Source organism: Pogona vitticeps, chromosome 1, assembly GCF_051106095.1.
Source record: "Pogona vitticeps strain Pit_001003342236 chromosome 1, PviZW2.1, whole genome shotgun sequence".
NCBI lineage: Eukaryota > Metazoa > Chordata > Lepidosauria > Squamata > Agamidae > Pogona > Pogona vitticeps.
In genome coordinates this window covers 217,026,243-217,047,807 of record NC_135783.1, presented here as the reverse complement: position 1 = coordinate 217,047,807, position 21,565 = coordinate 217,026,243, and the positions used below count along the sequence as shown (strand labels likewise).

The 21,565-nt window shown below is 40.6% G+C and overlaps 1 protein-coding gene across 5 annotated transcripts in view; it reads left to right on the top strand.

Moving 5' to 3' along the window:
- MBD5 (methyl-CpG binding domain protein 5) overlaps positions 1 to 21,565 on the top strand; it is a 180,036-nt gene that overhangs the window by 111,719 nt on the left and 46,752 nt on the right. For 4 of the 5 annotated variants that reach the window (XM_078376795.1, XM_072983590.2, XM_072983582.2 and 1 more), the window contains 4 exons: positions 4,448 to 5,127; positions 14,487 to 14,589; positions 15,387 to 15,567; positions 18,663 to 20,801. In XM_078376795.1, coding sequence (XP_078232921.1) covers positions 5,015 to 5,127; positions 14,487 to 14,589; positions 15,387 to 15,567; positions 18,663 to 20,801 — 2,536 coding nt within the window. In that variant the 5' untranslated portion in view covers positions 4,448 to 5,014. The remainder of the gene's footprint in view (positions 1 to 4,447; positions 5,128 to 14,486; positions 14,590 to 15,386; positions 15,568 to 18,662; positions 20,802 to 21,565) is intronic. The other variant, XM_078376798.1, reaches the window with a different exon arrangement.

Sequence of the window (21,565 nt, the reverse complement as noted above, 5' to 3'; positions counted from 1 at the left end):
GTTAGTTTAAATGTAGTTGTATGTATACCCAAGGAACGGGGGGGGGGGAATTGTTTGGAGCCTCCGCCTTGGCCTTCCCCCAGCAAATTCCCTGTTTGCTCTCCTGTTCTCGAGCTCTGGTTGCGAGCTCCCTGGATCTTCCTTTAGCTTTCTTTGTCAGCTGTGTCTGGAGTCAGGAATCAAAAGGCCCTCCCAGAACTCACAGCTGCTACTTATAGCCCTCAGCAATAATCGGGACACTCCCCTTTCTGTTGGGCTAATCACACAACTCTTCCTGTTAAGGACACACCCCTTCCTGTTCGACTAAGCACACAGCTCTTTAAGTAGAGTATGTGGTGCTTCTGTCTGGGCAATTCCTAGGAGTTACTTCAGGCCCTTTCTGGGTGTTACTGTAGAGAAAAATCCACTTAACTCTGTCTTTGTCTCCTTACTATCTCTCTCACGGCAAACTCTTTGTTTGCTCTCCTGTTCGTGAGCTCTGGTCGTGAGCTCCCTGGGACTGCCTTTAGCTGTATTGGTCAGCTGTGCTCTGTCCGGAGTCAGGAATAAAAAAGAATTCTAGCTTCTTAACTTGTAGCAATTAATAACTGAAAGTTACACTGCTGATATTATACCTGCAGAAATATACAATAGGTTTCTGCTCTTTGTGTGACAAAAACAAAAATATTGTGGCTCCTTGAAGACTAACATAATTATTTCACTGTGAATTTTAATGGATTATAATCCATATCTCCAGTCACGTATGAGCAAATAGATTCTAATCTATGAAAGGCGACACTGAAAAAAATCTGTTAGTTTTTAAGGTACCACAATTCTTTTCTTTTTGTTTTCATTTTGTACACTGAAACAGACTCCCTCTTTGAAAATTGCTACAATGGAAGGCTCTGGATTTGTCCTGATTGTTTCCCTTCCATCTTCCACACTTCCCACTCACTTTAGATGTTGTAACTGGCTGGATTGCTTAATAATTTGAATACCAGGCTACAGAGCCAGAGACTGGAAGTTTGATTCCCCACTATGCTTCCCAGGACAACAGCCATCCTGTGCAGCCTTGGGTGAGCTGGGAATGGTAAATCACTTCTGAATCCTCTGTACCTAGGCAATCCTGAAAATGTTTTCCGTAAGTGAGAATTGAGTTAACAACATGTTGTTGTTTCTCTGCATTGCTGATGCGTAAGGGTGGACTGAAGAGACAAGCCTAAAAATTAGGAATCACATCTTAAAAATCTGTGGCTGAGATGACATGTTTGCAAAATCACTGATACAGTGGTGCTTCGCATAGCGATCGCTCCGTTTTACAACGAAATCGCTTTGCGATGGACTTTTTGCCATTGCAAGAGCGATCACTTTGCGATGGCCCCTATGGGGAAAATTCGCTTTGCGATGATCGTGGGGGGGCGCTTTCCTGCGATCATCCCAAAGACCCCGGCGATCAGCTGTGTGAAAATGGGGCCTTTGGGATGATTGCGGGGGAGCGCTTGCCCGCGATCATTCCAAAGGCCCCGCCGATCAGCTGTGCGAAAATGGGGCCTTTGGGGTGATCGCGGGGAAGCACTCCCCCGCGATCATCCCAAAGGCCCCATTTTCACACAGCGGATCGGCGGGGCCTTTGGGATGATTGCGGTAAAGTGCTGCCCCACGATCATCCCGAAGGCCCCATTTTCACACAGCTGATTGGTGGTTCCAAAATGGCCACCCGCTGTTTTGCCTCGCTTTAGAGGCACTGAAAATGGCTGCCCCTATGGAGGAGTTTCGCATATGGTGAGTTTTTAAGCCCATAGGAATGCATTAAACATGTTTTAATGTGTTTCTATGGGCTTTTTAAAATCGCTTAGCAATGAAATTGCATAGCAGCGATTTTTGCTGCACTGATTAATATCGTTAAGCGAGGCACCACTGTATTTAGGTTTCAGGAATCAAATCAGCAGCTATTGCCCATTGCTTCAAATTGGTAACAAGCAATTTTGGAACAATTCCAGTTGCTAGCATTAGTATGGAGAGGAAAATGACCTGACCATAATAATAATCTTCTCCTCCTCCTTCCCATTTTATGTAAAAATCAGGATCCGATTTATTGAAGGAGCATTCCTCTGTCTCCCTGTACACCCCTTTAAATTACAGGCCAGTGACTGAGCTACATGAGTTGTAATAGATTGAGGAGATTGCTATGTTCTCTCATCCCACTCCATCCTTCTTGGTGTGGCAACAAGATCCAGTAAGAAAAGGCGGTCCTCCCTGATACAGTCCTCCTTCAGTTTTCACACAACCAAGTAAATGTATTTTCCTGATATCTGGCATCTCTGCAGGAAAAAAATCACTTTGCAGTGATATTAAAGTGTATGAGCTGTCTTCTCCATTGAGTATCTCAGAAACCCCTTGAGTCATTTCATATCTGACTCGAACCAGGACAGATGTGATGACTGAGGATTGGGGGCAGCCCCTTGGAGGAGTACTTCTCATGCACAACCTGCAGTTCATGACTGTGGATGGGGATTGAGTGGCCTGTGCTTTGCTACAATTGTGCATGGAGCCTGCAGCCGCTGACCTTGGGAACAGCTGTGGGGAAAAAGCAGCGATGAAGAAGATCTATCATACAGGATATAGCCAATGGACTCCTTCCCATCCCATAATTGCATTCTGTATAGGTCGAATGTCTAAGTAAGGTTATCAATGGGAGTGGAATGCCTGACTTTGAACTCCTTGTAACATAACAAGTCAGTCGAAAGGCAGACCAAGGAATAGGGATGCAGCCTGTGTTGGGTGAAGCTGCACTTGCTCTAAAAATGTAAGTGCACAGGTTGAGGGTGCCCCTGGATTTGTCTCTGAGCCTACATGCCCAGGTTTCGATGGTGACTAAGAGTGCCTTTGCATAATTAAAATTAGTGTGCCAGCTATGCACGCACCTGGAGAGGCCACAGTGATACATACCTGCCTCTGGAAAGTGTTCAGAAATGTCAGTGGATCCCAAATGCAGCAGCCGGATTATTAACTGAGCTGGTCATAGGGACCACATAATTTTATTTGTACTTTTCAGTATTTGTATACTGTTTTTATCTTTAAATATCATCTGAATGATGTTAGCTGTCTTGGGTCCTTCTTAAGGAGAAAGGGAGTGCAAAAATCTTCAGAAGTAAATTCAAGACTTGGCTATTTGGGCAGGCTTTCCCTCCTGCTGTATCTTAAATTCACATTTTACCATCTTGTATTTATTGCATGTTTATTGGTTTTACTGTTTTTAAATTTGTAATGCCGCCCAGAGTAGACCTTTGGTCTAGATAGGCGGGGTATAAATCTAATAAAATAAATAAATAATAAAATAAAAATATTATGGATGAATGAATGACAGCATTTTCAAGGAGCATCTTGAACAGTAATATGATTAGTTGGCCCCATCTGTTTTTTAGGGGTATTGTTTCTGCTCTTAAGGTTTCTGTTTTTATTTTAGTTTTCTATTGCATTTCTTGTAACCTGGCCAGAATAGTGCATCAACACTAATGGGGACAGGATACAAATTGAATAAATAAATTAAATAAATAAATAATATTTTTATAGTAGGGCAAAAATGCTGAAATTTTCATATAACGTTTATTAAGTAGAATAGCAAATCCCAGGCAGATGAATACTAATGACTTTGGGAGCAAAAGATGGTAGTTTCTTAATATCAATGCGATGTCATGTGTAGAAGATGCTATACAGTGGTGCCTCACATTACGACGTTAATTCGTTCCAGCGAAATCGCTGTAGAACGAAAATGTCGTAATGCAAAAAGAAAAAACGCATTAAAACCCATTTAATGCATTCCAAAGGGCTGTAAACTCACCGTCCAGTGAAGATCCTCCATAGGGCAGCCATTTTCGCTGCCTGTGCAGTGAGGAATCCGTCCCAGAAAACAGCAGGGGGCCATTTTGTTTACCCGGTGACCATTTTGAAACCGCCGATCAGCTGTTGGAAAATTGTCGTTTTGCGAACAATCGGTTCCGAAGCTGGGAACCGATCATCGCAAAGCGAAATTCCCCTGTAGGAAACATCGTTTTGCGATTGCAAAAAGTTCATCATAATGCGGTTTCATCGTTAAACGGGACAGTCATAATGCGAGGCACCACTGTATTAAAATAAAACAAATCTATGAGCTTTCAGAATGTTGGTGGCTGTTACTTCCAATGTTTGAGTCAGAGAACTGTAACTCCATGTAGTATTTGAGTATGTGCCCAGATAGCTCCTTTTCTTAGACACCAGTGTTGTAAATTTTCTCTCATATTATAGATGGTTGCATATCAGCCAGGTTGTGAGCAGGGGATGGGATGGGATGGGATGGGTGTGGTGATGGTGATGGTAGGGATGTGGGTGGCTCACGTAACATCCAGGGAGTACAATTAGCTGGATATTGTACATTAACTGGATAACTTTCATGCCTGCTAAATGTAACTTCTTGTTTTCTTTCCCTTAGATTTTCACATTAAAGCTGTACCAATATGCGAGAATCACAAGAAGCATCCAGGAGAACCTTGGACAATGAATGGAAGAGGACAAGAAAACAAAAAGAACTTGGCATTTAAAAAGGATTTGATACCTGGAGACTTTGGCTGCAGCACATATGTGAAAATGGGACATACTCCCTCAAAATACAAATTAACTTAGGAAATCATCACTTTTGGAGTCATGCTATTGAACTAAAATAAAAATGCTTTTCTCTCTTCCTGGCCAGTAACGGAGCATTGATGGATTACGATTTTCCAAAGTTGGAAGCATTCATTTTCACCCATTTAATCTATCCTTATAACTATATAAGGAATATAACATTTCCTATTTAATATAGGTCAGAATGGGCAACTGACTTCTCAGAAAGAAAAAAATGGGAGATTTTACGGACTAAGCCACAATTTCCCGATGCACTTTGTACACACTGGGAATTGCTATGCTGTATGGCCGTCTTCTGAAGGCCATGATGACATATAAAATAAAGATATCATCTTCCTGTTGATATCTTTGAGGATTCACAACCAGAATCAGAAAAATGAATGGAAGCAAGGAGTGTGATGGTGGGGACAAAGATGGAGGATTACCAGCAGTACAAGTCCCAGTTGGATGGCAACGGAGGGTGGATCAAAATGGAGTTTTGTATATTAGGTAAGTATTACCATATAATGCTTGTCAGAATTGCTTCCAAAGTAGTTCTCTGAACTCTGATCACTAAAGGTCTCCTCTTTCAGTCCTTCCGCTACCTTCTGTCATACCAAATGTTTGGTGTGTCTCTTTGTTTGGAGCTCCCTCTGGGCCCCTTTCCCTTTTTAATTCTCTGGAGTAGCATCTAAATCCTGTTATACCATATGTTATGCTTTTAAGCAGCTGCCTCTCACCCAAATAGGATAGACCTTTTGAGTAAAAGGGAACTTAGTAAATTGACATGTAACTAGGTTCCATATATTTATTGTGTCTACTCTAGTTGAGATAATCTGTTGGATATAGGCCCCTGTGTTTTGAAACATTGCACATAGAGGATTGCACATTTGAGCACTGTTACTATCTGGGGTGGGAGTGGTGGGTCTTGTCTTCTCAGGCGTGCCTGTTGGGAATATGAGGCCTTCTCTGTGGCTGCTTCCAAGTTGGGGAGTGCCCTCCACTGGGAGGCTGAGTCAGCCCCTTCCCTCTTGTTCTTCCAGTGTCCTTTTTAAAAACAGGTTTTTAACAACTAGTTGGGCAATTTTTAATCTTGTGTGCTGGATATTTTTATTAACCCATGTGTGTTTTTAATGTGTTGAAAGCTATTTTTAATAGTTTTAACTAATGATGTTAATGCTGTTGTAAGTTTAATGGATTTTTAATGTCATAATGACAGAGGATGAGATGGTTGGACAGTATCATCGAAGCGACCAACATGGCTTTGACCCAACTCCGGGAGGCAGTGGAATATAGGAGGGCCTGCCGTGCTCTGGTCCATGGGGTCATGAATAGTCAGACACAACGTAACAACTAAACAACAACAATGTCATAATTTATTGTTCTAGTCAGTTTATTGGGTTTTTTTAAATAATTTGTGAGTTGCCTTGGGTCCCTTAATTGAGAGAATGATGCCACAGATAGGATGATAGTATGCAGGTGGACACCACATGTGCAGTTGGGAGAAAAATATCCACCTGGAAACTGATAGATGTGCAGTCAAAGGAAGAGACAAAATAAGTTATATATATCTGTTTATTAATATCTTAAAAGATAGACTTCATGTAACACAATTTATATAATTAAGTAGTGCTTGTTTATTCAGTACTCAGACTACTCAAAAAATATTGAAACTGCATCATATTTGTTTTGGCTAGAACCAACATTCGCTCTAATTTTCAGTCCCGCTGAAAATTAGGGGGGTTTCATTCGAAACCCAGAAATAAATGAGCATCCACACCAATGGCTGCTGCGCAGCTCTGATGGAGCTCTGCACGCATACACGAACACAGTTAGAGGAAACATTGGCTAGAGCGGCCTCTCCTTCACCTTCATCAGTTCTGAAGGTATGCAGCCCTGTTGACCTCACTGTAACAGACTATGAAGCAGCTTCTCAACCTGAGGATTCGGGTTTGGCTTGCGGTGAGGGCAACATCTGACAAGGCATTTATGTAGCTAGGGGATCTGCTTTTTAAAAGCCATGCTTTCTTATGAGTATTATTCCACCTGAAGTAGAAATATAGCAATCACTTAAACAAATAGGCTATATCTTGACATGCTAGTTTCTGATTAACAAAGAGGTGGATTCTTTATATGGAGGCATATTTAAACATGTAGTCCCTCATCTGCTGTATGATATAACTGGCAAAATCCTGTTGTGTAACTTTGCACCTAGGTAAAAGCTTCCTATCCCTCTCTTTTACATTCTGAGACTCCCTTATTCTCCCTCAAGTTCTCTTCGGGAAGACTATAGCAGCCTCATGATGGAGGGGGAGTCTTTACAAGTCCTAAATCACTGCCACCAAGATCAGGACTGCTGCTGCTCATCTGGTGGCAATTTTTGACTTTTAAAAGTCAATTGTTTGATATTGTTGTGTTTTAAATTTTGTTTTATATTTGGAATGTAAGCCGCCCAGAGTAGATTCATTGAATCTAGATGGGTGGTGTAAAAGCCAAATGAGTGAATGAATGAATGAATGAATGAATGAATGAATGAATGAATGAATGAATGAATGAATGAATGAATGAATGAATGAATGAATGAAAGAAAGAAAGAAAGAAAGAAAGAAAGAAAGAAAGAAAGAAAGAAAGAAAGGCTTGCCTCCCTGTCCTGAGGCTCCTAAAGGGAATACCCTTAGGGCAAAAGAGAGCCCAAGGAAACCTCAGAACCTAAGATGGAGAAATAAGAAGCTTTTAATTTGTGCGATTTAAATGTCTCTTCTTCCCGATCCAGATTAAACTGGGTGCAAATTTACACAAGATTTTGTCCATTGTTCAAAGATTGTTTGCCATGTGTTGTTGTTGTTTTAAATCTCTGTGTGTAATTTTATTATTAATGACCACTTCCCCTAAGCTCACAACCACCAGTCCACTCATAGCTTGGGAAGCAAGCTGGTATCTGGTCAGCATAGTTCATGTTTGGTGCCTATCTTCTGTTCCTGAATTTAATCTGAAGATCCTAACTGGTGGCCAAAAGGATCCTTGACTTGAATTATGGAACAAGCAATGTGGTCTATTAATTGCCTAATCTATTAACTGTCTAATTATTAATTGAAATAAAATCCTGTAGCTCCTTCGACTCTGAACTGCATTTAGAATTGAACTGTTTAGTTCCAAGAGAAGAAGGCTGGAATCATGCAAAATTTGAAATAAAGGAAGGAGTGGAACTGAGAAGGATGATTTTTCAAGAGCAAAAACTATTATAAAATTTCCACACTTTACAAATGTGAACTAAACTAATGACTTTTCATGCAAAATAATTGGTGAACATACATACTATGCTGAAAATTCGGAATCAAAACACCAAAATTCAAGGCAAAGCTGGTGTTCAAAAACTGATTTCCATAATGGAATGCAAGGTGAATTTTATTTAGATCAAGATTTAAATCATGATTTAGATTGATTTGATTTTTTTTTTACTCATTGATTTTTATCCACCCTGATGGAGTGTGATCTGCCATTTCAGTTTCAACATAAAATATTTCTAAGATGCCCTGTGAAAAGTCGCACAATAAAACTATTAAAAATCCTGAATGCTGAACTAATACAAAATACTAAAGTCAGCTGCTTATGTATTATGTTCTGTTTAGGCAATACGAAAGGTATCATATACTTTATTACAATATTTATATTATTTTAGTTTAGCATTTTGTATTTTGATTACATTTAGTACTTTTTTTTTTTAACGGAAACCATGGGACCTAATTTGGACAGTTTAGTGTGGGAAACTAGAGTGGCCAGAGAGAGCTGGCCTAGAACTATGTTAGAAAACTCTCAGACCTGGATGCACTTTCTCCGTTATACAAAGATGTTTCTTCTACTAATCTTTGCATTAAGCTGTGATCTATGATGGAAGCAGAAGTTTTCTTCCTCTTCACAGTCATGTCTGATGGTGAAAGGAGAGAAGCTCCAGGGTAAGAGGATTGCTGCAGTTAAACTTCATAATTCTGGACTGTGGTTTAGGGTTGTATTCAGACTGGCAGTGTGGATTGGTTTGGACCAATGATCTTTGTTCATATCAGGCAAAAACAAAAGAAGAATAAAAAATAAAGAAGACAGCAACGTTGTGGCACCTTAAAGACTAACTTCTGTATTTTAATGTGAGCTTTTGTGGACAAATCCACTTTGTCATACATAAGGGTATCTTGTTGAGTAGACCATTGTTTATTAAGTCACAAATGAACGCTAGGCCCACGCTCACTTCTCTTCACTCTTTCTCTTCTCCCCTTGTACCTTGACTTCAGCCGTGGGTTTTCTTAAGCCAGTTCCTCATTGTGTCTGATCTGGCTTAGTGTGGCTTTGTTGTCTTGAGATCTAAAAAAAACCTTGGTTAGTTAAACAGTGCTAAACATCAGTTTTGTGTCTGAGATGTTATACAAAACTGGATTAAAGAATGAATGTTGGAAGCGTCTCTGTCATGGCATCAGGAAAGCGAGGAGAGTATGTGTTTTGACGGTTCCTGGCTGAATGAACCATTTATAAACCATTCATTGAGTCAAAATCTATTATATCCAAGCCTTAATCTTGAAATACATTGACATATGGCATATTATGATAAAATTGTATTTACAGATTGTAGTGTTTCCTTTTGCTTTGCTTCTACATTACAAACTTTCTTTTAGCAGCACCTTCAAGTGGGGATGCTAATGTGCTGAGAGTACCATTTAGGCCAGGGCTTGGATTTAGGCAGCCAGTGCCTTATGTTCCCCAGAGTGCTCCAAGCCTGCAAGTTTTAATTTAAAAAAAAAAAAACACCAGAAAATTGTGTCTCCAAAAGCCTTGAAAGGGGTGTGACACGGGCCATTTTGGCCCCATGGTACTAAGGGATTTTTTTTAAGCCCATAGTAATAAACTAGAGCTGTCTGGATAACTCGGTAACTTAAGTATCTGTCTGCAAAGCCAGAGGTTGGGAGTTCAGTTTCCCCACTGTGCATGCCAGAAGGGCCAGCCTGTGTGGCCTTTGGCAAGCTGCCTAGCCCTAGGGCTTCCCCAGAAAAAGGGAATAGTGAACCACTGCTGAACATTCTCTACCTGAGAAGCCCTTAAAAAGATTGACATAAGTCAGAACTGCCTTGACGGTACACCATTTTATTATTAACTATACGAATCAAATTTACTTTAAAATGTATTCTCAAAAATGTTACTTTAAAATATTGATTTCAGTGGTAAGAAGCAACAGTTAGAATTCCAGATTAAGTTTTTCTTCTCTGTGCCTTGCTTTATTCTCCAAACTATTTTTTTTCCACCACTTTTCCTTTTGATGGAAGCTATAAGTGGGGTCTGCAGACTGAGAAATGTAGTGGACCTTCAGTGGCTGGCTGTCCTAATTTAGGCTGACCTAGGTCAACAGAATCAAGTTGTTATTCTTGTAATAGTAGCTCTATTATATTCTACACGTGTTGACTTAAGAAGTGTTATTCATTCAGTGGTTTAACTTTAATTTTTAGTAACAAGTTTAGCCTGTGAAGTTTAAATCTGGAGTGGACAAGGACTAGAATCTGATTGTCAGTCTCTTTAGGCTTATAGTATAACAGTAGCAGTAGTGAGGTGAAACTAACTGTTGTTATTGTGTATATGAGCTTCTACTGCTCATTCTTTCTTTCCATCAGAATTCATTACGTAGGCCAATTTAGATCATGAAGGGAATGGAATCATGTAATATTCCATTTGGATGGGAAAAGGGCTGTGGATTTTGTCACATTAGCTGGTCACAGATGCTTATAAAATTTTAAATTTTTGATTAAAATTATTTTTCTCAAGAGCATAAAGATGGAATGAGAAACTCCAGAAAAGTGTTTTTCATTAACAACAAAAGGAGAAGGAGAAGAAATAAGGCAAATAGTGGCCAAGATCAGTACAGTACTTCTACATCAAAAGTCAATGGAGTTGGGACTTGCTTTCTTTCATGTTTCTGCTGATACCTTGTGTGGCACCAAGAATAATGTTCCAGAGAGCCTTCTGGGGCAGGAGAATTGTTGTACTGACCCACACTAGATCCTGACCAGTGTGTTCATGGCCATGACAAAGAGTGTCTCCAATTCTTCCGATTTCATTCATGAACCCATCAGCAAATGAAAGTTCCATTCATCAAGTGACAGTTTGGCCAGTGAGGTCAATAGCCAGGCATCTTGGATTCTTTTTAAGGAGAAAGGATAATTTTTTAAAAATAAATAAATAAATAATTGTCACATCCAAAATCAGAAAGCCAAATCTGAAACCAGGTCCCACTTTCTTTCACTCCTAGGTAGCTTTTGTACTGATAGTCAAGTGTATGATGTCCAGCAAGAACATTCCATGAGTGGCACGTGGCCCCTCAAAATACTTGAATGGGTGCAGCTGAGTTATTTCCACTCTGTCCCTGAAGTGGAATTTTAAAAGAAAGTGGGGTGTTTAGATCAGATTTAAGGCTTTTCCCCATGAAATATTTGCTCCTCCACTACCCTTCTACCACTTGGTGCTGATAAGTGTGAGATTTGCATCCAAATTTCTCTTTCAACATCTTCCAGACATCTTTAATAAATTAGCTTCTTTGTTGGATTTTGTTGTTTTTGAATAGTGGCATAGCACTAACTGAAAGCTTCTAACCAAGAACCCTCTTGTGACTTCTACTCACTACAAATTCACATCTGTTATTCTTAATTGTCAATTCCAGACCAAAAAAAACCTTTAAAAATTTGTTTTAATACAAAAGCTTCTCCACTGACAACTTTTAAGTCTAAATTTTGTCAGATCTCTATGTTATAATGGGATTCCTAGTGTAGTATAGTGGATGGAGTGTTGGACTGGAACTCTGGAAAATAGGGTTTGAATCCCCACTTGGCCATGGAAACTCACCGGGGGGGGGGGGTAGAACTGGTAAAACCATTCCTTAAATATCTCACTTATCTTGAAATCCCTATTAGAGTTGCTATAAGTTGGCTCCAGTTTGACAGCACAGAACACATATGCTATATTTGAGTATTTGTCCTTTCCCAATAGGATCACCCTGCAACTTGTCTTGCAACTCCTGTTCTTCATAGGGATGCAACAGATCTGTCAAACGCTTGTAAAGATTGAATAAATAAAATATAACATGCCAAAATAACTCTCTACTTAGCATTCATCCTGTGCAGTAGCTGCTTCTTATGTGAGAACATGGAATACAGTGGTACCTCGACTTACGAACGTCTCTACTTATGAACATTTCAAGTTACGAATGGCTCCATTCACAAAATGTTGCTTTGACTTGCAAATGGAGCCTCAACGTATGAACGAGAAAAAAAAAAAACTTTCCTGCCCTTTTTTTGACCTAAGTTCATCTTAGGTCAAAAGAAGAAAAAAAATTAAAAATTCTCCCCCTAGTGGTAGAGTACGGGTTAACTGGCTTTGCATTAGTTCCTATGGTAACTAATGCCTCTACAGTGGTGCCCCGCTTGACGACGATAATGCGTTCCAGCAAAATCACTGTTAAGTGAAATCGTCGTCAAGTGAAAAAAAATCCCCATTGGAATGCATTGAAAACTAGTCAATGCGTTCCAATGGGGAAAATACTTCATCGTCCAGCGAAGATTGCCCATAGAGAACCACCGATCAGCTGTTCTAAATCTCTGTAATGCGAAGCTTCCGTCCGGAAAGCAACCATTTTGAGAAGAGAGGGAAGCCATTTTGCGGAGCCAGAAAAAACATAGTTTTGCGAACAAACGGTTCGCAAAACAGGCTCCTAATCAACATAAAGCGGATTTCCCCCATTTGAACCATCATTTTGCGATCGCAATAGCAATTGCAAAAATGTCATCATCAAGCTATTTCGACATCATGCAGGGTAAGCGTCTAGCGGGGCACCACTGTACTTGTGAACAGCGCCTCGACATATGAATGAAAAAGAGTTGGAATGAATTAAATGGTTTTCAGTGCATTTCTATGGGAAATTTTGCCTTGGCTTACGAACTTTTTGACATACTAATGCCGTTCCAAGTTCGTAATTCGAGGTACCACTGTATTATGAACTGTAAGCAACCAGACCAACACAGCTACTCAGAAAAGCAACATGGTTGTCCATACATACTTTCAAAATAAATATGTTATAGAAGTACAATATGAGTTGCTGCTTAAGTAAAGATTAGTTAGATTATTGTAGAGCTAGGAACATTGCTTTTAAAATGAAATTAGTTACAGTTAGAATCCCAAGGCCCCCAAATTAGTTAATTCCTATTATAGTGTACATTTTTTAAAAAAAACCTGCCATCTTAGTTAAAAAGCATCAGAAGCACACATAGGTAATGAAACCATTCATTATTACTACAAATGTAATTAAAACTACTTATATTTTACCACTGCAGAAGCAGCAGTTATTCTTCATTACATTACAGTAAACTATAATTTAGTTTTAGTTACAAGGAGAAAATTAATTACAAGTAACTCATTATTTGTAAGTGCATGCTTCCAAATGCTGTGAAGAGTTTCTCATACACTATGAAGCATACATTTAGTTAGCAACACTAGAGTGTCTTCTACAAATTTTCTGTGCATTGTATGTTATCCAGTGCATTATATCTGGAAATTGAGTTATGGCAACTGGACTTCTTTCTTGTTCGGTTGAAACGTTTCACTACTCATCCATGTAGCTTCTTCAGAAGCTGAAGACTGAAGAAGCTACTTGGAAGAGTAGCGAAACGTTTCAACCTAATGTGAACTGGAGGATAAAAGACCAGAAGAGAGAGAGAGAGCTGTCCCCTCATACATCTGTAGAGGAGGAAAAAGATAGAGAGGAGAGAGATAGAGAGGTAGTGGAAGTGATGGAAAGGGTGAAAGAGTTGAAGGCAGGGGAAAGGGGGGAGGAATTAGGAAAGACGGGCAGAAAGGGGGTAGATGTTTTCTTGACAACAGAGAAGGGGGACGAATCAGGGGAAACAAGAAAAGTAGTAGTTTTAGAAGACAAATGGCAGGAGGAAGAAGGAGGACCAAAGGTGTTTAAGATACCTCAGAAGGGAACAATAAGAGATGGAAGTCACGAAAACAAAGAATCAGATATAAAAGGGAGGGAAGTGAAATTGCCAATAGAAGGATTAGGACCCAAAGAATGGATGGTACTGGTATACCCTCGAGGACGGGGTCCCTGGAGGAAGGTAATCTGGCCAGGACATCTCCAACCGAACGAGAAGCCACCCAAGGGAGACTGGTCTCGTCATCCCTGTTGCGGGACAATATGTGCTGTCAGGAGTGGCTGTTTGAGAAAGCCAACAGACCAGGAACGATTCGGACATGCTCCCCATTGAAAAAAGAAAGTTATGAAGAGATTTTACTATTGTTATGGAGAGATTTTCCAGTTGGTGTGGGACATGTTGATCCCATAGAGGTTGTTGTTGAGAAACCTAAGAGTTCTATTAATAAAGAGTTTATTATTAAAGAACCCTCTCTCTTGTCGTTTCCCGCCAAAATTAAGGAACTGTCAGACTCTGATGAGGAACCTGATCACACCTAACAAGAAAGAAGTCCAGTTGCCATGACTCAAATTCCAGATAACCTCACCTGGATGACTGAGAATCTTCACAGATACCAATGCATTATACATTAATAGACATGCTGGTACCCTGTAATACCCAAGATAGCAATTGTGTAGTTTTGAAATACCAAATTTTGCATTCTTCTTCTAAAAGAAAAATTAGGAATATTGTTCAGATGGCAAATTACATGTACATTTTCTATACGGTACCTATTGTTGCAGGATAATGAACTGTTTCTGTTGTTTACATTTATTTCCCTACATTGCTGCTTGTATGGTATATGAAGTATTTTTAACAATATTGGTTGTTGATTAATGCATATTTCTTCCATTTTCTTATTTTTTTCAGTCCTAGTGGGTCTTTATTATTCTGTTTGGAGCAGGTTAAAACATACCTGCTGACTGATGGAACATGCAAGTGTGGTTTAGAATGTCCTCTTATCCTTCCCAAGGTATGAGATATCTCCATGTAAAACTGAATTATATTGAAATAAGTGTCTTCCAATCTCCGCCAAGAATCTGACATAAATTACAGCATTTCATAGCTTGCTTGCTTGCTTACCCATAGGGTACAATTTTAATAGTTATAATTCTGAAGCAAAGCAGTTTTTAAAGCAAAGTTATGTTATTTAATAGGCCAAGGACAGGCCAGGAGACTGTCCCTTTGATTATAAGATGTAACGTATCTCCATGTTCTGTAGTGAAGCTTGAAGGGGAAATTACCAGCTCTCCTGTCCTGTTGAGCATGACAGCAGAACTTTGCTTTAAATGAGATCTCCCAACTGTTATATGAGAAAGAGAGAGAAGTCCAGGCAATTATATAGATAAGTAGCAGGATACAAGTTAAAAAACAAAAAAAATTTGCAAGAATTATGTAAAAAAAATTATATTCATCTTAATTTTAATAATAGTACTGTAATTCACGTGGATGGTAGTGGAAGAGAAATGTACAGTAGTTCTCTCTCATTCTCTCATTTTCTTTCTTTCAAAATGAGGAAAATGTTTTCCACCATTTTTCCAGGTCCTGTATAATAAATGTGCCTCCGATGTTTATTGTGAATTTTAATGACCTATGATCATTTTCACTTTATTTTCTGTTTCCTCAAAAGTACCAGTTAAATAACCTGCAGGAAGCTTACAAGCATTTGAGTTTCCGCTGAAGCCTGTGTATTTTCTTGCTTGTGTTGTACCCTTATAATAACCAAAAAGACTACATTTCTAACATCATGGTACTTGTGATGTTTTTAAGGTGTTTAATTTTGATCCTGGTGTTGCTGTGACGCAAAGAACAGCTGAAGATGTCAAGGCTGATGAAGATGTCACTAAGCTATGCATCCATAAACGGAAAATTATTGCCGTGGCTACACTTCATAAAAGTATGGAAGTGCCACATCCTTCACTGGTTCTAACTAGTCCAGGTGGGGGAACAAGTAAGTTGTGTTTCTCTATGTGCATGTTTTTAGAAGAATATAATGTAAGAAGTTAATCTGCAAAGGCATTTGTTGATAGAATATCAAAATAGGGGCTGCATGTAAAACTTTTATGGCTTTTAACATATAAAAGCCATAAAATACATATAGTCCAGCTGGCAGAACTGTCCGAATTTCAGTTTCCACCGCACCCATGATTCCTAATACTGGTATCATATATCCTTGTGGGTTCATAGTCAGTACCAGGGCACATGTTTCGCATACAGAAGATCTCAAGTTCTCATTGGTATATACAGGATCCTAGGAAGCCGTTTTGGAAAAGACTATTAAGTGATACTGTGGGCTAATTTGACCAGTTGTCTGCCTCTAAACATTAAGGTGAACTTCTGGACAACAGGAGCTGTTTAGCAGTGAAATAGACTACCCTTGAAGATGGTGGACTCTTTCATTGGAGGTTTTAAGCTGAGGCTGGAAGGCCACCTGTCAGGAATGTCTTACCTATGGATTTCATGCTTCATCATTTCATGCTTCAACAAAATGGGCCACTGCAATAATTAATAGGTCTCTCCAGGAGGGCGAGGTTCCCCTTGCCCTCAAGGAGACACTCATTAGGCCCATTAGGAAGAAACCAAATTTGGTGGCGAATGACATTGGAAATTATAGGCCCGTCACCAATATTTCCTTCCTTAGCAAAGTGGTGGAGAGGGTGGTGGCAGACCAGCTTCAGATGCTTCTGGACGAAACCAGTGACCTGGACCCGTTTCAGTCGGGCTTCAGGCTGCGCTATGGTACGGAAACGGCACTGGTCGCACTGTTGGATGACCTGTTGAGGGAGGCCGATGGGGGCAATATGTCCTTGTTGGTCCTCCTTGACATCTCTGCCGCCTTCAATATCGTTGACCATGGTATCCTCCTGGGGAGGCTCTCTGAGCTGGGAATCGGTGGCCTGGCGTTTGCCTGGCTCCGATCCTTCTTGGAGGCCTGTCCCCAGAGAATACAGCTTGGTGAGAATGTTTCAGCCCCATGGAGCCTCAGTTGTGGGGTTCTGCAGGGGTTGATCATCTCTCCAATGCTGTTTAATATCTACATGAGGCCGCTGGGTGGGGTCATCAGGGGGTGTGGGGCATCGTGTCATCAGTATGGTGATGACACACAACTCTACATCTTCCTTTCACCTACAGTGGATGCTGTTCCGTCCCTCCAGTGCTGCCTGGAGACTGTACTGGAATGGATGCAGTTGAATGGGTTGAGGCTGAACCCGGACAAGACGGAGGTCTTGAGGGTGGGCTGTCCTTCCATCAGTGGTTTGGGTGACTCCCTTTCTTTTGGGGGGACGACCCTCACTGCAAAGAGCGAGGTTCGCAGCTTGGGGATACATCTGGACCCGGCGCTTACCATGGTAGTGTCCGTGGCCCATTCCGCCTATTTTCACCTATGGTGGATTGCCCAGCTGTGACCATATCTTGATGGGGGGGCCTCAATACTCTTGTCCATGTGCTCGTAATCTCAAGATTAGACCATTGTAACACACTCTACATGGGGCTGCCTTTGAGATTGATGTGGAAACTTCAAATGGTGCAAAATGCGGCAGCCAGGCTTCTTACTGGGGTGAGAAAATATCAGCATATCTCCCCCACCCTGGCTGTTTTGCACTGGTTGCCCATTCGTTTCCGCATTGATTTCAAAGTATTAATGATGATGTATAAAGCTCTAAATGGTTTGGGACCTTGATACCTGGCAGATCGCCTTCTCCCACCCAGATCTACCCAAATCACTTGACAAAGCCAGCAGGGATGGCTGAGGGGCCTTACGCCAAGAGAGGCCCGGAAGGAAAGAACAAGAAACCGGACCTTCTCGGCAGTGGCCCCTCAGTTATGGAATACCCTCCCAATGGAAATCCGTCTGGCTCCCTCGCTGGGCGTTTTTAAAAGCCATTTAAAAACTTGGCTCTGTAGGCAGACCTTCGTTCCAGTCAATTAACTGATTTTTGTTTCTTAACTACCCCATCTTGATAATGTATATACATATTAGTTAGTAGGTTTTTATTATTATGTATGTTATATTATTGTATTTTATTACTCATGTAAGCCGCCCCGAGTAGACTTTGTCTAGAGGGGCAGGGTATAAGTTAAATAAAAGTAAAGTAACGTAAATCATGGGTGAAATAGATTCAACGATCCTTGTAGTCCCTTCCAGCTCTACAGTTCTATGATTCAATGAAATCCTTTAAACACAAGGGTTTATGTAAGAATTAGAGAATTACGATTCCCATTCATAATGTCATATTCATAATATAGACTACATAAAGTATACATAACTCTTAAATTCAGAATTCAGTTCTGCACCCAGTGAGCATTGACATCATCATGAGAGGAGCATTAAGGTGCCTTCATTGCAAAATTTAAATGGCAGTGCAACAGTTTGTAGCTCTCTTAGCATAGAGTATTGTCACAATTTTGATTGTACAAAGTTAAGGCTCTTATATTTTAAAATTTCTTAAATATTCTGAATAATATGTGTTTGCATGCTACGTAACTCACAAATGTAACCCTATAAGCTGCTGCAAGAGTAAAATAATATTTACTTTATATTGCATACTTTTCAATGTTCCCCACAATTTCCCACCCCCACCCCCCCAAAAAAACCTGGTAAAGCCTCTTCTCCCCACTCTCTCAGTGGCTTCAGAAATTCTGAAGATTTTGCTCCTTTAGTGCCAACACCTCACAAGTGCTCACCATTTTGCTGACAACTGTTTTTTACCCTGGGGCTTGGAGTATTACTTGATCCCTGAATACTGAAATCTCTGATCATCCACATACTGTAGCTTGTCAGAGGAGTTCCCAAGATTTCTGTTCAGGCCAGCACTCCCCCCCCCCCATTGCAAGTTGTCAACCCACAGTGAGTAAGGTGCATAACCTATTAACCATATCCACTCAAAACCCCTGATTCAAGACCTTTATCACTTCTTATGTTTCTGTATGTAGTGTTCCCATTGTAATGCTGTATGCAGTTTTATCCAGAGGAAAGAGTTGAATTCTGTTTTCATCAGGTTCAATTTATTTTCAAGATACTAACTCTCACATACTCTAAATCAGGTGCAACTCCAGTAGTACCTTCACGAGCAGCAACTCCAAGATCAATAAGAAATAAATCACATGAAGGAATTACTAATTCTGTGATGCCAGAATGTAAAACTCCTTTCAAGTTGACAATGGGGGCCTCAAATGCCATGGGTAGGCTGTACGTGCAGGAGATGCCTGGAAGCCAGCAACAAGAACTTCATTCTGTCTACCCTAGGCAGCGATTGGGTAGCAATGAACATGGACAGAAGTCTCCATATCGTGGCAGTCATGGAGGAATGCCTAGTCCAGCTTCATCGGGATCACAGATCTATGGAGATGGTTCCATCTCTCCTAGAACAGACCCACTTGGAAGTCCAGATATTTTCACAAGGAATAATTCCAATTTTCATGGAGCACCCAACTCTAGTCCTGTTCATATGAACAGAACCCCTCTGTCGCCACCTTCAGTAATGCTACATGGTTCTCCTGTGCAGTCATCATGTGCAATGGCTGGAAGGACTAATATACCTCTCTCCCCAACGCTGAACACAAAAAGTCCAGTAATGAAAAAGCCCATGTGTAATTTTTCATCAAGTATGGAAATGCCACGAGCGATGTTTCACCACAAATCACCTCAAGGCCCGCCGCCACCACCACCACCGCCACCTTGTGCTCTTCAGAAAAAGCCATTAACATCCGAGAAAGATCCACTTGGCATTCTTGACCCCATTCCTAGCAAACCAGTAAATCAGAATCCTGTTATCATTAATCCAAGTACTTATCATTCAAGTGTCCACTCTCAGGTACCTGTGATGAATGTAAGCATGCCTCCAGCTGTCGTTCCTTTACCAAGTAATCTCCCTTTGCCAACTGTAAAACCTGGTCACACAAACCACGGGAGCCACGTGCAAAGAATGCAGCACTCTACTTCAACCTCTCTTTCACCCTCCCCAGTAACATCGCCAGTTCATATGATGGGATCTGGAATTGGAAGGATTGAGGCTTCGCCCCAAAGATCACGCTCATCTTCCACATCGTCCGATCATGGAAACTTCATGATGCCTCCAGTAGGGCCGCAGTCATCTTGTAGTAATATTAAAGTTCCCCCTCGGTCACCTAGGTCAACCATAGGGTCACCTAGACCATCCATGCCACCCAGTCCTTCAACAAAGACTGATGGACTCCATCCGTATAAGGACATCCCTAACACATTAATTGCTGGAATGAGTAATGTATTAAACCCTCCAAGCAGTGCTGTTTTTGCATCTGCCGGAAGTGGGCCCATGAAAAGTCAGCCTGGCTTGCTAGGAATGCCTTTAAATCAGATCTTGAACCAGCACAATGCTGCCTCCTTTCCAGCTAGTAGTTTACTCTCAGCAGCAGCCAAAGCACAGCTAGCAAATCAAAATAAACTTGCTGGTAACAATAGCAACAGCAGTAGCAGTTCTGGAACTGTTGCCAACAGTGGCAGCAATGATGGACACAGCACTTTAAACACCATGTTTCCTCCTACTGCCAACGTGCTTTTACCGTCAGGGCAAAGCGAAGGGCAAAGTGGTCGAGCAGCACTACGAGATAAATTGATGTCTCAACAAAAAGACTCTTTGAGAAAAAGAAAACCACCAACCACTACAGTGTTGAATTTGCTTAGGCAGTCTCAGTTGGATAGTTCTGGGGTTCCAAAATCAGGACCCGAATTGATACGGAAGCAGAACCAGGGTTCATTTCCCATTACATCGATGTCCCAGTTGCTTCAGTCCATGAGCTGTCAAAGTTCTCACATGAGCAGCAATAGTACTTCTGGTTGTGGGAGCTCAAATACGGTTTTGCCTTGCTCTGCTAACCAACTGCATTTTGCAGACACTAATATGAACTCTAGCACTGTTCAGAATTCACTGGCACAGGATGTACCTCTAAGAGGGGAAAGTATGCAGTGCCAGAATCCAAACACTAACTTTGTCCACGGCGCTAGCCCTGGCCCAAACAACCATCTTGCAGGTTTAATAAATCAGATGCAAGCCGGTGGAAATTGTGGGGTACTGAATCAGTCTGGAATGGCTTTAGGAAACTCATTACATCTGAACCCCATTCAGCCACGAATCCAAGCACCCTCCACACCAATAATACCAAACAGCATTGTGAGCAGCTGCAATCAAACAAGTCCAGAATCAGGTATGTTTCTTTTTGAAGCCAGTCCCTGAAGAAGTTATGTTATCTGTTATGTATTTCTGTCTACATTTTGTGAGTTCCTTCAAGAGAGAGGGATATGTGGACACATTTCTTCTTGTCACATTCCCAAACATGTAATTTTAATACAAGCCAAGAATGGCATTTTTTCCTCTGTACTTGGTTATAGATGGTGGGTTGGATTCTGACCTAGTCATATTTAATACAGATCCAATGAAACAATTTTGACTTAAGTGAATTATAACTGACTCAAATCACATTGATTTCATTGGGTTTTCCTTAGGTGTGACTTAAGTCTGAATCGAACTTTTCATTTTCTCTTAAAAGTCTATGAATGCTGCTGCCTTTTTCTCATTACTGTGTATTATCCAGTGGGATGCATAAATAAATAGTTGGGTCAGAAGAAGGATATAAAAATATATTCAGATCATGGGCTAACAGATTGTTATACTAGCAGAATGCCTGCCAAATTATATAAACGCAGCTATAAAGATGGTGTACAGATGCACAGATAAGTGAGATTTGGCTGTTGTTCACCTCTGCATTCTCAACATGAATTCCTAACCGTTTGCTTCCTAGTAAAAGATTCTTTCAAAACAAAATGTGACATTACACATTTTCTGCATCTCACTTCTCTTATTATTCTGAACTATATTTGTTTTGTTTGTTAATAACGCCAACTGCTGGGGGGTGTGGAATTATTCCTGAGGAACATAATTTATATCAACATTTAATTATATATGTGTTTT